Here is a 15952-nt window from a genome sequence, read left to right on the forward strand (position 1 = left end):
TGCCCTCCGCATGCGAGCCTGCAACACCTTGTTATTCCCCGAATGATCAGGTATAGCCCGTAAAGAAACTTCACGTTTCCTTATCGCATTATTAAGAGAGACTGGTTTGATAAACACATGGTGAAACGCTGGAGTGTTATTGTAAGAGTCGCTCGGGCGGAGCAATTGCCGGCCTTGATCGCCAGGCTAAACCCGCCTGTTGCTACAATCCACCACCACAGCGCCCGTATAGACAGTTATCCTCTGGTTAACCTCTCCGTATTTCCTTTACTTTTATCTTTCTTTCTATTAGACGATGTGTCAGTGCTCGATATTTGTATTACGAATCGAATGATTCCAGCTATTTCATATATTATTCCTATATGCCATATCGAGAAGTAGATTTCCACATGATAATTTATCGCCAAATGTTCTTGAGTATTGGGGTTGCTAGAATATCCACCCACGAAACCTACATGTGGCTGAATATCGAGTGCTGAAAGAGAAATGCTTAGAAATTGTTGCAGCCTCTGTTACCAAAAAAGAGAGAGAGGAGACCGCATTTGCATAAGTGGCCTGGCTATCATCCCGCATGAAGAGTCGTTAGCGATCCAATGCCACATGTGTTCTTTTGTTTTATAGCGAAGCTATATATATACCTCTGCCAACCAAGGGTTCTTTCGTGTGCCCAGCAAAAAACTTCCGCCAATGTGGGCGATGGTGCAGAAAGGGTCCAAGCTTATTGGCACATACCAGGAACGAAAAAGAAAGAGAGGAAGAAAGATAGAAATAAAGAGAGAGAAAGAGAGAAAGAAATAAAGAGAGAAAGAAAGACTGAGAGAAAGAAGATAGAAAATCACCACAAAGGTCAGAGAAAGAAAGGGAGAAAGAGAGAGAAAGAAAGAGAGAGAGAGAAAGCGAGAGAGAAAAAAGAAATAGAGAGAAAGAAAGAGAGAGAGAGAAAGCGAGAGAGAAAAAAGAAATAGAGAGAGAAAGAGAGAGAACGAAAGAAAATCGCCACGAAAGTCAGAGAAACAAAGAAAGAGAGAAAATGAGAGAAAGGAAGAGATATAGAAAGAGAAAGAGAGCGAGACAGAGAGCGGAAGAGAGAGAGAAAAACAGAAAATCACCACGAAGGTCAGACACACGCGACAAGCTTCGCTTACCCCCATTTTCTCGACAGGGGAAGGGCTGGTGATTTTTCTTTAGAGCGCCAAACTTGCGGCCATAAAGCTATAGAGCTATATAAAGCATAAAACTATAGAGTGCTTCGCTTTTCTGGTGTTCGCTGTTGTGGAGTTTAGTTTTGAAACGACAGATCTATGCGTGCGCTAACTTTTGATGATGATGATGATTGCATTTTATTGGCGCAAGGGCATCTAAGGCCAAAGAGCGCCAGCTTTTATCAGTCACCCAAATACGTTCGCATATTGTAAACGACCGTATTTTCTTAGTAGTAGTAAGTGGTTCGTATGGAAAGGGAAAAGTTAGCGCTATCTTCTGCAGCCCTTATGGGAGCACGGCTCAGCGCTCGTCTACTCAAATGCAGTTCCTGCCGTGGTATCACATCACTTCTTCTTTCCTTTCTCGTACATCTGCAGCCGATCCCCCCCCCCTAAATCTTCGTACGTGATCCGGATTTCACTACTCGCGGACAAGGTTGATTTCAAGAATCTCTCACGCGGTATCTCAGAGGACTGATTGCGCACGAAGCCTCTGGCAGTGAAGTGAGCAATCTGGTCGCAGTCTGCTTTTGGTCGCTCGGGATCTTATCGCGCAAGTAAACAGAGGCATCGTATATCTATAGGGTCGCCGTTATTGCCCATGAGAGAAAGAATCGCGGCATTGTATTTATCGTGCCGACGACAGCGCTTAAAATTTCCTGACACCCGCGTATGCCCACGGTGCAGCCTCCGTTTTTTTTTTCTGCACCTTTTTTTTCTTTTTCTCTCCCACGATTAATGGCGCAGTGCACGCTTATTTGTATTCCTCTCCTCGTATTTCTATCCTTGCAAAGCAAATATTTTTTGAGCTGCTTCATGTATTTTGTTTTGTTTGGCTCTCACACAGAAGACACATCAATCCCGGGACCAAGTTTGTCGCTTTCGTCAGTCGGAACAGACGTCACCTGGCCCTGGTGTTAGCAGGCACCTTGCTAGTCGCCGCCATTGCCGCATCTGTTCTAGTCACAGTACAGCGCATCCAAGGTACGCACGCAGAACGCGAAGGAGAGATGAACCGACCAGGTCACTCACGGCGCCACAAAACCTATAAAAAAAATGCAGCATCGTATGCGGAACATCTTTGTCGGTTTCATACGAAGTTATTGCGAAACACGAAATCGCTGCTGTTTTGATAGTGATGCCTAGTTATGACGGGCCACTTTTTCTCTGCTTGTTTTTATGTTAAACAGACAACGAAATAAAAAAAAGAGTAATCTCAACCATAACTCATAACATATGAGTAACTATCTACTGAATGAATGCACTTAACATGCCGCAGGAGGTAGCGGAAAGGTGGCGCAAGCTGTAGCTAAATTCAATGCTGATATGAGCCCTTTGTATCACAAGTGAAGAGATCCTATAAAGAATCGAGTAATTAACGAACTTTAGGTAATCTGCTTCCGAGGCTAGTCAAATCCGCGAATAAGAAAACGCGCTGATAAGTCTCTCACGTGATCCTATCATTTTCAGCGTTGCGTTGCTCAACAGTAACTGTATTATTGCACCCGAAAAGTTAGTTTAGATGAGTTCTTTGTCTGCAGGCCACAAAACTAACTGATTCAAGATAACCTCACAGCACTGACCGTGAGCAGCAACGAAGGGCTCAGTCGAGTTATAACATCGTTTTCTTTCTTTTTTCTTTATCTTTTAGATGACGTCGGTCAAAGACAAGTCTGCAATACCAACGCCTGCAGGAGCATATGTAAGTATACCAAAATGCAAGCTTTGAGAGAGAGAGAGAGAGAGACAGAGAGAGAGATCTACTTTATTGAAGAACAGAGAAAAGCAGAATGAGCAGTAGGTAGGCGTATTTCCCAACGTGTTACTCTGCCGGGAATAGCGCGAAGGGAATTGCCCTAGAAGGAGGTAGGTAGAAGAAAAATGAAATAAAGGTTAAAATCCTGGTACAAGGAGCGCTTTTTCTCCCCCTTGGGGGAGGGGGCTGGCGCACGTTCTCGGTGCACCCCCCCTATTTCACTGGCTACGCCCCTGGGCGGGTCCAAACCAGCAAGTAACTACTGCAATGCGTCAATGATTCGCTTGAACACCAACGCTGACCTATCGTTGCAATGTCTTCGTTCTTACCACTGGGGTTCTATGAAATTGTCACTGTCGACGCTAGAGATGTGTCTTCTATGTCCGTATTAGGTCTGACGGTGGCTGTACAAACCTTTATTTCGCTTCTTGTGTTATTTTAGCTCGTTTTTTTTTTCCCTTCTATAACCTTTCGGAACTTCACCCCTCTACCCCAGCACACGGCATATACGCACACTGGCTATTAACTAAGCTCCCTGTCTTTCCTCCTCTTACACCTCTCTCCTGGTCAGTACCATGGAGCCTACTTTGACTGGAATGACCTTTGAAACAGTGCATGCGTGCGCATCCGTGCAGCGCAGAGGCTGCGGCGAAGCATGAACGAGTCGGTGGACCCGTGCGAGGACTTCTACGAGTTCGCCTGCCAACGCTGGGACGCCGATCAGCGCGGTCCAATCTGGCAGAGCACGGCGGATGCCATCAAAGGAGACTTCGGCGCTTCCAGGGACGCACTGCTGCAAGGGCGCTTTGACGAGCCCAACAAAGCCGAGCGTTACCTCATCGACTTCGTCAGGCACTGCGAAAACGGTGAGCAGCAGTGGCGACAGTGTCAACATTTGAAGACCGTATAGATAGTGCTTTTGCAGTAAAATTAAACCAATGCGCACGATGTAAATACAGGCTCCCTTGACCTTCCAATTCTGACAGCCCTTGACCGCGTCCACATCCGTCAGTGGTGCCAAAAGCTATCCGCGCACTATAGAGTAGTTCTTGAAGTGCACCGCGGCCTGAGTGGCTGTTAAAGTCATTCAGCGTGCGAACAGTACCCAATATCAAGCTCGTTTCCCTTCTATGTTCCTAATTTCCCTTACCCCCAATGTAGGGTAGCAAACCGAACAACCGCCAAGTAAACCTCCCTGCCTTTCCAATCCTCGCTTTGGCTTTATGTCTCTCTTTATGACATCCCATGAATAAAGAAACTGTCCGTTACCCTGGTAACGCCAGTGCCAGTATCTCTGTGCTAACTGCCGCGGTGACTAGTGGTACGGCTTTCTGCAGCTTAGCACGAGGTCGCGGGTTCGATTCTCGGCCAGGGGCAGCCGAATTCTAATGAGGACGAAATGCGAGGGAAAAAAAGAACGAAAAGACGCTCGTGTATTTAGATTCAGCTGTAACTCAAGGTGGTCGCAATTATTTTGAGCCCCCCCCCCCCCTACAAGCTCTCTCATTCCTTGTCGGTTGCTTTGGGACATTATAAACGAGTCACAATTTCATTTGATTTTTTATTGTATGTTCCTGATCTATTTCACTGTGGTCTTTTAAATCTATGACATGCACACTTTTGCACACAAATTTTGATTTCTCACCGCGCCAGATCACGCGCGCGCGCGTCTGTGTGTGTGTGTGTGTGTGTGTGTGTGTGTGTGTGTGTGTGTGTGTGTGTGTGTGTGTGTGTGTGTGTGTGTGTGTGTGTGTGTGTGTGTGTGTGTGTGTGTGTGTGTGTGTGTGTGTGCGCGTGTTTGCGTGCGTGCGTGCGTGCGTGGTGCGTGCGTGCGTGCGTGCGTGCGTGCGTGCTGCCTGCTTAATTGTACTACTGTCGCGGGCGGCCGCAGACGAACCGAGAAACACGTCGAAGGGCATGGACCCAGTGCTGGTGGAGCTGAAGTCGATGGGCGGCTACCCGCTGTTCCAGCCGGACTGGCAGAACGCCACCTACTGCTGGATGCAGGCAGAGACGAGGCTCGCGCACATGGGCTACAACCAAGCACTGCTGCAGGCGCGCTTTGACGTCGACCCCAAGAGGCACGGACGCAGGACCATTGTGGTGAGCGCACGCATTTGCTATTGCACAGACGCGCACCGTCCTGCAACTCAAGGCGACGTCGCCGCTACGTGATAAAATGCATTTGTAGCTGCGCACAGCAGTACACCGACGCCACAGGAAAAAGAAAGGAAGGGTAAATCGGAGCCCTCAGCTGCGCTCACGCTGCACTATTAGTGCCTCTACTCTCCGAAAATGCATGTTTCTAAGGTTGTGGGAGGGGGAAAAAATAGTTGAGGGCCAGTGGCGGGAATCCTGAAGTGCCAGCCGAAACCGCATTGCTGGCCCGACGACGACAGGCAGACACCTCCAATCGTTGTCATGACAACGTGATTTAAGATAGCTTTTTTTTTCTTCTTTCTTTTTTTTTTTTTTTTTGGCGCGGCATATTGGCGGTCACACTGACAGCCTAAAGAATATCCATCCCAGCAATGGTCTCTAATAATAAAAAAATTGGAAAAATACATTTTAGAAACGGCGTGTCAACATTAAACGGGCCCTGAACCACCCCTCGGGCTTCATGAAATAACATAGTCCGCGGGTAGCATACGCTGCTGTGAATATCTCAGCCAAGTTTTGTTGTCGTGCGCGGTGCATGGAGCTCGCCGTGAGGTTCCGTATAAAGTCCAACGGCAATAAAAGACCGTTTTAGTTTCACGTACGCAGAAGCTTTACGCACGCAAACATTTAGAACTCTCATGTTTGCGTGCGCAAAGCGTCTGTGTACGTGAAACTAAAAAAATGGAGGAGCTTAAGCTTCGGCTTTAAGAGTGGAACGCGATAGCATTATCGGGATCCGTTCGCATCACATTTTTCTTTATGAGTAGGCTTCACTGCAACCCACAACGTGGGAAAGCCAGCTTACGAAGACAAAGCTTACACCGATCCCTTTAAAGTCGGCTTCACTTTTAAATGCATTGATGGGAAGACATTCTTACAGGGGCAATATAAGCCGTTTTATATTTAAAAAAATGTCACAGTTTCGCCCTAAGGGCGAAGCAATGAATGCGATAGCAACACAGCAATGTCATACGAAGTAAGGTGAGCGGCTTTGGTAGCAATATGAATTGTAGTAAACATGAGCTGATTAAGTAAGCAGGTGTGCTGCGGCATAAGTAGACCGACATGAAGAGAGACTCGATGACCACGAGAAGGCGCGTGTGAAACGGTGGTGTTGATGAGAAGCGCTTCCCGTGGGCAGCTCGTGCGAAGGGACACACCTGTAGCGCTGCACTGCGATCCGGGCAGCATTGCATGTGTAGCATGCGTTGGAAAATGTGGTCCGACTATTACTAACTGAATGAACAAGCGTGGTGTGAGCGCGCACAAACAAACATGAATAGATCACACTGAATGACTGCAGACAACGACTGTCAAAACACTGGCAGCAAGCCCATACGCCGCAGCGGCGAAGGTACGTGCGGTCTATCGCTTCAACGGAAACTGAGCGGCGAATGCACGGCGCATAAAGGTCGGAGCCGTGGGGAGATAAGAGACGGTGGGCGGAGCGACGAGCGTGGTTGTTGGCAGAGTAGAAGTGCCGCTCCCCCCCCCCCCCCCCGCTCCCTCCGGCACTGGCTTCCCGCTTCCTTGCTTGCGCGTGGGATCTCCGTGATAGCGCGCGTCCCCGCACGCTTCCGCTCGGGCATACGGCGCGCGGCGAAGATTTTATCTATAGGGAACCTCACGGCGACGCCGACGGCAGAAATCCGGTTGAAGTGTTCATATAATTGCTATCGCAATAAAATGTGAAGGCCCTAGGACCTTTTTTATTGTTTTATTGCGATAGCAATTATATGGACACTTCAACCGGATTTCTGCCGTCGGCGTCGCCATCGTCTTCGCCGTGAGGTTCTGTATAGATAAAATCTTCGCCGCACGCCGTATGCCCGAGCGGAAGCGTGCGGGGACGCACGCTATCACGGAGAGCGAACGCACTCAATCTCCCACGCGCAAGCAAGGAAGCGGGAAGCGAGCGCCGGAGGGGGGGGGGGGGGGCGCACTTCTACTCTGCCAACAACCGCGCTCGTCGCTCGCCCGCACCGTCTATCTCCACACGGCTCTGACCTTTATGCGCTGTGCATTCGCCGCTCAGTTTCCGTTGAAGCGATAGACCGCACGTACCTTCGCCCGCTGCGGCGTATATGTGCTTGCTGCCAGCGTTTTGACAATCGTTTTCTGCAGTCATTCAGTGTGATCTATTCATTTTTGTTTGTGCGCGCTCACACCACAGTTAGTAATAGTCGGGCAACATTTTCCAACGCACGCTACACATGCAATGCTGCCCGGATCGGCAGTGCAGCGCTACAGGTGTGTCCCTTCGCACGCGCTGCCCACGGGAAGCGCTTCTCATCAACACCACCGTTTCACACGCGCATTCTCGTGGTCATCGAGTCTCTCTTCGTGTCGGTCTACTTACGCCGCAGCACACCTGCTTACTTAATCAGCTTGTTTACTACAATTCATATTGCTACCAAAGCCGCTCACCTTACTTCGAATGACATTGCTGTGTTGCTATCGCATTCACTGCTTCGCCCTTAGGGCGAAACTGTGACATTTTATTAATTGTTTGCTGTTTCCCCGAGGCGCACGCGTGTCCAACAAAATTTAGAAAGGCTCGGTTTTCAACATTCCCCTCAATGTTGCCTAGAACCGAAGTACAGGGAGACATCATCAGAATTGGACGCTTAAGCTTCGCCTTTAAGAGCGGAACGAGACAGCATTCAAATATCACTGGCAGCTTATTAGGATTTTTTCTCGTATATTCAAATTACAATCCGACACTATCACATCTGTACGTTGTGGTTAAGTCGTACTTTAGGATTTTTATGACGGATTTTACTGTGAGAAATTCAATTTTCTTTGACTAACGCCTTGCGGCACGCGAAGGACGCAAGGCGTCAATTCGAACTACCCCGGTCGGGGTGGTTCGGGATGATGTGGTTCCGCACATCATCATGGGGAGGGGGGGGGGGGGTGCGTTGTGCTCCGGCACCCACTGCGTATTTCGCGACGGACGCAAGGGGAACTGGAGATCGTGGCTCAATATCGCGCGCGAAAGGAGAAAAGGGAAAGCGGGAAGGCAGCGCGGTAGGGACACGTGATTGTCACGCAAGCGCAGCGAAAATGCTGTCACATTGATTCATGTTAGTGTGAGAACACAAGAGGACCTTGAAAGATACCACAGTTCCGGGTATAAAAGCACGTTGAAATTTGAGGTACGAGAAAAGATTGACTGGTATCATCCTGTCCACATCTATTATCATTGTTTACTTGTGCTTCTAACCAAGGCTGAAAGGTAAGCGCAAAGGCAAAAATTAACGGAGACTTTCAAGAACGCAGCACTGAATTCTGAAAACGCGCACGTGCGGTTCGCTTGACATTTGACATGCATCGACTGGCCTGCTATTTTATTGAACCAATGAGCTGAAATATACGTGCTTTCTTCTGATAAGCATGGCATCAAGGAAAGGAATCCACATTGCTGCACTGCATGCCAAGTCGACCCCGAAAAGATTTCTGCGTATGTCGCGTCGCCACATACGCAAACGACAGAGCACTATACTTGGGTGGACTTTGCAAGACCCAATTCGTCCGAACGTGACGCGCAGAAACGTAAGCGTTCCTATCACCCAAACTATACAAGCTGTGCACAAGACCTCCTAGGAAAGGCCCGGCTCCCCCATTGCCTTAAACAACCGTCAAAATCTCGTAATTGATGTCATTGTTCAAACATGCAAACGCATATCAAATCTGCTGTCTCCAAACTTCAACTCTGCTCTGCTATTGAGGCAGCTGGATCGTTCAATCTTATGGCATTTTCAATATACTCTACCCATTTCTAGCACGTCAGCGGCGGCGTGCTGGGCGACGAGTGGCAAGCCTGCTGGGTATTTACATGAACTGCGCTCGCCTCTTGGCACAGACGCCACAAACCAAACGAGGGTCCTCCTGTCAGCTCGCGAAGTGGCAGTAGCACTTATCATAACTGTTCTTATTCTATCAGTGGAGAGCGTACTATAGTGAGGCGGAAATTGTGCATGAAAAATGTAATTCCTTCCATTTCCTGCAGCTCGGACTCCAGCCGTTGATGTTCACGCGAGCGGTCCTCGACAAGGAGGAAACGGCAAAGGGCATTCAGACCTTCCTGCGGAATGTCGCACTTCGTTACAGGGAGTTCACCATCGACGCTAAAGAATTTGACCAGGAACAGGATGTTGACAACCAGATTGCCGAGATGTTCAATTTCTCCAGGGCGCTACTTGAGGTACGGTGCAAGACGCGAAGATTTGGCTATTCCTAAAAGCTTATTAATCTGCCCTATAAGAATGACGGGTGGGCGAGACGTCCTCTGACTACACCATCATTGGTGGATGCAAGCGGTACAATTAAAACTAATTAGGCTGTCAGTAGTGGAGAAAGGACTATGCTTTGGGGGTTGTTTTCAGCCTGTATGGCTTACAGGCTATAGCTTGCCAGAGAAAGCTATAGGTTAGACCGACCTCTCGGCTTTTCTGTGAATAAATTTCTCTCTCTCTCGCAACCAATTTCCGTTTTTTATGAGGGTGTATGGAAATTAATAATTATTGAGGTCCTGACACCAAAAGCCCGCCTATAAATTACCGCAATCACACTTCCGTTATCAGCTAAACAATAAAAGCCCCCTCAACCCCTCCCCCTCTCCTTCTTATCTCGCAAAAGTCAGGAAATCTTGGGTGGAAAAACTTTGTGTTTTACGGTTATTTAACAAAACTCCTGTGTAAAATAACACGCTTTCAAGTGTTCGCTCTGACAGCCGAATGCAATTTCCAATTCAAGCAGCGCACAGACTGAAGATCTATATTGCTCGCTACATTTTTACAGTAGCTCTGAATTTTCATTGATCTGTCTGATCGCAGGATTTAGAGAACGAAACGGTCGCCATCCAAAAGCCTCAAAGAATGACGGTGGAGGAACTGTCGAGAAAAATACCAGAGGTAAGAGTCCGTCTCGTACACTGTGCACCTCGCCAGAGTAGTCAAGGACACAGAAATTATATGTATAAGAGCCGAATTACATCAAAGCCCAAGCCACGGCTACTTTTCTATCAAGCGACTGGGTGTGAGCTCGCAGTTAGGAACTGAGGTATGTTACCGGGTCCGTGCCCGGACAGCAGAGGAATTCAGAGCTGGCGAGCTCAGGCTGCAAAGAACTTCAGCTACGTTACCGTGACTTCCATGCTCCGAAACCTTGTGCGGAGGCTCTTGTGCGTAACACGCAAAACAAATGACCAGCTCCGTACAGCTCTCGCCATGCGACTCTATACTTACGTTAAGCAAGAGCAGTTTTGTGTTAGTTGAAACCGCTGTCCTTGTCATTTTCTGCACCTCCCACTGTTGGCTACAATCACACCTCTGCGTACCAATAAACTTGTCCTATGAGACTTTCTCTGCAGTTTAATGATAGTCAGTTTTCACGAGCTGCTGCACATAATCCAAATCTGTTTAAAGGCCAACGGCAACAAAATTTCCTTTCGAGGACTCCGCAAATTGGTAGGGCCTGCTCTATATTTACACTATTTAAAACTAGGATTTTTATGCAGTTCAATATTTTGTTGTTTACGGTGATCATCCGCATGGCTTACAGCAGCCACAAAACACCCTGCCCTCCTCCATTTCGAGCAAGCTGTGCTGTTTTTAGTGCTCGTCTCTCCGCTTCTCATTTCAGCTCCTCATCTACATGTCTGTCTTTTCCACCATTCGTGTGCCCAGATTAAGTGGCTCAAGTACCTTCGTAAGCTGACGTCGCCCGCTCTAACGGAGGCAGGCTTACCGGAATTCAGCGATGAAGACAGTGTGATGGTGCTCAATCTTGAAGCACTACGGGCACTCGCCAAGTTCCTCGGCAACTGCCGCCAAAACACCCGCTATATAAGGTGAGCGCTGCCTATTTCCATTGTGTGGCTGATCCTTTCATACTTGCGCCTTTCTAGAGTGCACTCACTGCATTTTGTTGACATTCTTCTTTTTACTAGTCGGCTGAGCGTGTGGTTCTGATAACTCCTCGTGTAGTAGCCTTTGTTGCAAAGTGGCTCTCGAGTCGCATATGTCGTCTGGACCAGCGGCCTGGAACATGACCAGGTCAATCAGCGAAGAGGCGACCCAACGAAAAAAATTGGCAGCTTCACCCTAAAGGCAAAGCGCAAACAGAGATAGTAAGATTTAGTGTTTCACTTTAACTCCTTGAATGGTGTTCTAACTATACACAAGTTCGACTACATGCGGATGCAACATACGCGGATGCGGCAGAAATTACGGCCCCTTAAAAGTTTTAATGCGTCGTGTAGGGCCTGTAATGGCATTGCACAGGCGCCACTGCGCTACAATGCCAGTGAGATTGCACCTTTCAGATGATGTGCTCTTTTGCGCTGTGAGTGAAATGTTTCATAACTTTTGTTTACGCACCACAATTCTCAAAATTGCTGAGCAATAATTCATTTACGGACACAAGACCTGGGTTTGCGTGCACAACCTTACGGTGGCATAGTATAGCATCTACTTAGCATATACATACAGGGTGTTCATTTTTAAGTTTAACAAAATTTTTAGAAATCGTCTATGTCAGGTAGCATAATTCTTATCATTGAGCTGGGTCATTCGATGGGGCGGACTTAGTAGCACGAGAAATCAAAACACATATTCAACTAAACAACAAAAATTCACTAATTAACTTCTAAGTTAATTACTTTACGACACATATTGCAATTTATGAATTGCAGCCGGTGAGCTTGTCAGGTGTACCACTTGGAATTAATTTTCAGAATGACACCAGTTTGGAGATATGCGCTATCAAATTTGCTGATGAAATGAACTGTTGTTCCACTTTTTTTAACAAAATGCTCTGTTATACATTGAAGCACAAAAGTAACTGGAACGCCCATGTATTTCGTCCCACACTTTGAGAAATAATACCACAAAACTGGTGTCAACCTGGAAATTAACTTCAAGTAGATGCGTCTTGAAAACTCCCTGGCTACAATTCGTAAATTGCAATATGTGTCGTAAAGTAATTAACTAAGAAATTCATTAGTCAATTTTTGTTAATTAGTTGAATATGCATTTCAATTTCTCTTGCTACTTTTGTTCGCCTCTTCGAATAACCCAGCTCAACGATAAGAGTTATGCTACCTGCCACAGGCAATTTTTAAAAATTCCGTAAAACTTAAAAATTACCACCCTGTATAACATACATATACATAAATATATGTACGGAGCATCATAGCGATGGAAAAAATTTGCCTGTGGTGTCCATATAACTGCTACTGAAATAAAACAAAAAATTTCATTACGTCACTACGCAAAGAGCATTCAGCTCGACAAGCTGCTTGAAAGCGAAAAGTGAGGGCTGCTTATTGGTGAGAAGCACTTTTTACAGCTTCCAGGTAACGCGCTCGCTTAGGAAGAAAAAAACCGACACTGTCTGTGCTCAGTTGACTTTTTCAAAGCTGCCGGACAGCCAGCTATCTGCAATATCCTTCGCCTAACATCCATTCCCACAGTGCGGAATCTACATAATTTTTCTGTGCCTATTCTTTAAGGTCTGTCGTGTTCTTAACTCAGAACTGAATGCCGTTCACCGTTTGCTAAGGGCATGACAATTCAGTTTCAGGTTCAATTCATTTTTCGTCAGTTCATTTTGCGTTTTCTAGGTGCAATGCACCCACTAAGATGCAGAAATTAAGTGCATCAACTTTTGCATGTCTGAAAGCAGTTATGAACACCCCAGATGACGAGCTTTCAACACTTGCATTAAGATAATTTTCTGGCAAACATATAAAAGCACATGCCTTTGTTTCTGGCCAAAAGTACAAGCAAAAGAAGAGTGCGGGTAAAATGGCACAGCTAATGTAATGTGCCACGTTGGCAGCTTATAAGAATATTTTTTAATTGTGTTGCATGTGCCATTACTTCGTACCACATGTTTATCTAAAAATTAATGCCGATTCTCTTCCCAGTGCTAGCGCTACAAGAGCCACAGCAAGCCGAACTTTTGCTTTGAATATGCCTGTTCATAAACTTGTTCCCTAATTTGATGAACTGCGATGGCCTTCAAACTACCACTACCAATAGCATGCATGATCGCCCCATCTTGACAGGCACGCTTGAGACTACAGTTGAGATATTCATCAATATATCTGACAACTTGAAAAAAAGCTCCAGTGTTTTCAATTCAATTTGTCATACAGGGTTCTTGTGCTCCACAAGTATTTGTAGACTGTACAAAACAGAATCAAGGGACCAATATCTCTGGCATAGGCATGGAGATATACAAGTTTTCTATGCACTAAACACATACATGCTCTGGTTGGCTGTGCAGGGCAATGGCAAACTACATAGGCTACAAGTTCCTGATCAACAGTGTTGTCTTCTCACCCCGACCGGAAATTCGGCAAACATATTACGAGTACACCATGCAGCAGGGCGTACAATTCAACCGCACTGCCAAATGCAAGGAGCTAGTGGAAACATTGAGGCTTGTCGGTTACCACCACTACTTCCGTACAAACCAGCACAAGTTTGAAAAGCAAAAGTTGCTGGTAAGTGACTCATGGTCTCAACACACCCTCACGCAGATTGTGCCACATCCTGGCTTTTATTTTACCTTTGCAAGTGGACGTAATGTTTCAGTCGTGACGTATGAGAACGCATGACAGCATTTTCAAACTCCTGTCTCGAACAAAAAATTCAGAGCCATTCCACTCAGTGAAGGTGGATGACCAGCGGAGCTGCATGTGAGGTCTATACATGACCGATGACGCGCCGTGGGCACACTGATGTTTGTGTAACATTGAATGCCGAACCTTTCCAAGAGAAACGCCACGAACCACTTTCCGTATGGCCGAGACACGTCTGTGTTTAAATCACCCACCATTACTATGGGGGTCGAGCCAGTAGGGGTGATCCAACCAAAGGTGCATAGGCTTGGCATTTGTGGCACGATCTTCGCTCGTATTACGTGGCTCCTGCCGTCGCTGCACACATTCCCGCTTCTGTTCACAACTGTGTTCTTCATAGGCGAGCTGTTCTTCCCCAGTCCTCATCGCACGCGGCCTACTAATTGCATGGGTGGAAGGTAACTGAGATAAGGTTACGTGGTTTGCCTATAGAGCCCGTGGCGTCAAACCGCAATCCATACTAGACAGTGTCTATTGTGGTTTTACCTTTTTTATGACCATATTTTTTTTATCACACTATGTTTTGACACTTCTCGTGATTAAATGCAGCTGGGGCATACCCGGCGATGCTCTTTTATCACCGCGATTGGCTGGTCGTGAGCTCTGGGGTGGCTGCCATCTTTCTTGCCTATGCACACAAACTGGCAGAACCTAGCGTATAGCAGCTCTGCTGTAAAAGTTGCCATGTGAAAATCACTTTAATTGTTCATAAAAGCAATGGGATGAAATGGTATTACTACAGATTGAAGTTATTGAAAACATTGTTGTTTTCGTTGTCATTTTCAGGCAGTCCACATGCTAGACCAAGTGAAGGTACAATTCAACGACACACTGAAATCGGCAAAATGGATAGACGATTCGACAAGGGCACTCCTGATGAGAAAGGTCGGTAGCACTTAGCACAAGTACTTTGGATGTCCATGCATGGTATTTCATAGGTTTAGTGAAAGAAAGCCCGGTTTAATTGCAGAAGACTTGCTTCTGCATATGAAAAGTAAACGCACTTCAACAGGCACAGCGGCTAAAATGAAACTTCCAGGGGATGCACGAAAGGACTAGATTTCATGTTATTTGGAATGGAAAAAAAGAAACATGAGCGAGAGTTTTAGATTTAAAGATCAAGCTTTTAGTTTAAACAGCTGGAATGCACCCTTTCACTGCACCTGAGACACGTGCTTTCTGGACAATGCAGTTGTGGGCAGGAGCCTCATGCACCTGCCTTCTTCAGCTTATTTTCAGACATCAAACTATTTTAAGACATCAGACAGAACTGTGGCAGGCACCTGCTCATGCAGGTGCCTGCCACAGTCAAGTTTTGAACATGGCTGTGAACATTTGCTTGAAAAGGTGCACAGATGCAATCTGACAGAATGACACCCCTTTCCTACTGACAGATAATGTCCATGGCATTATATTAAACCAGACAAGGACAAGCAAACAGCTAAGGACAATGATACTTTGCATTGTCTAGGAGGAGCCTAGTTTTGTCTCATTGGCTTAGTCAGGCTTTTGGTAGATAGCAGCATGCAATCCATGGGACAGCGGAAGCAGAAGCTAAATTATTCTTTCCGGGGAAGTAAAACATGTTGGCAACTGGGGTCTTTAAAAATAATTTCGCCATTTTTGTTCAGAATTTGGGATAATAGCGTAGCATAATAAGGGGTTAATGAATTGAACATTCTGACAAGACTGCTTTCACCATCACACAAGAGCACACCTCGACAGCAGCTCTACATTGAATTTTTTCTCATCCTTAAAGAAACAACAGGTACATCAGTTTCTCACTAGAATTGCTGAAACATCAGACCAAATATAGAATTTGTGCTTTTTCATTTCGCTTTCAAACAAAGTTTACTCTTCTGTACCATTACAGGTTCTCTACTGAACGTTTAGTAACTTCGGATGATCCTAATTTCTAGCACATCTAGACTGATCTCTCTGCTGGTTTAGTATTACTCTAGAGGTTTACTATATAACCTGGTGCTACTTGCAACAGCATGCTATGCATGCGATATTACCTGGCACTTTATCATACACTAAAACTGAGGTTTTCATCTTTTGCAGCTTGTAAATGTCCATGCCATGGTCGGCTACACTGAGTGGCTTTTGAACGCAACAAACATATACAACTTCTACAAAATGGTATGTATGTGCGTCCTCCAAGCAGCTCTGAAATGGAAC

At 46.3% G+C, this 15952-nt stretch overlaps 1 protein-coding gene across 4 annotated transcripts in view; it reads left to right on the forward strand.

Annotated features, from left to right (window-relative positions):
* Window positions 1–15952, forward strand: part of LOC119442324 (neprilysin-1) — a 51382-nt gene that overhangs the window by 23850 nt on the left and 11580 nt on the right. For 3 of the 4 annotated variants that reach the window (XM_049662057.1, XM_037707164.2, XM_049662056.1), the window contains exons 3-12: window positions 2050–2186; window positions 2854–2904; window positions 3594–3824; window positions 4850–5061; window positions 9131–9325; window positions 9957–10034; window positions 10809–10972; window positions 13414–13633; window positions 14558–14656; window positions 15836–15913. In XM_049662057.1, coding sequence (XP_049518014.1) covers window positions 2050–2186; window positions 2854–2904; window positions 3594–3824; window positions 4850–5061; window positions 9131–9325; window positions 9957–10034; window positions 10809–10972; window positions 13414–13633; window positions 14558–14656; window positions 15836–15913 — 1465 coding nt within the window. Of the gene's footprint in view, window positions 1–2049; window positions 2187–2853; window positions 2905–3593; window positions 3825–4849; window positions 5062–9130; window positions 9326–9956; window positions 10035–10808; window positions 10973–13413; window positions 13634–14557; window positions 14657–15835; window positions 15914–15952 lie in introns of those variants that run through there. The other variant, XM_037707166.2, reaches the window with a different exon arrangement.

The sequence above is a fragment of the Dermacentor silvarum genome, chromosome 2 (assembly GCF_013339745.2).
Source record: "Dermacentor silvarum isolate Dsil-2018 chromosome 2, BIME_Dsil_1.4, whole genome shotgun sequence".
NCBI classification, from domain to species: Eukaryota; Metazoa; Arthropoda; class Arachnida; order Ixodida; family Ixodidae; genus Dermacentor; species Dermacentor silvarum.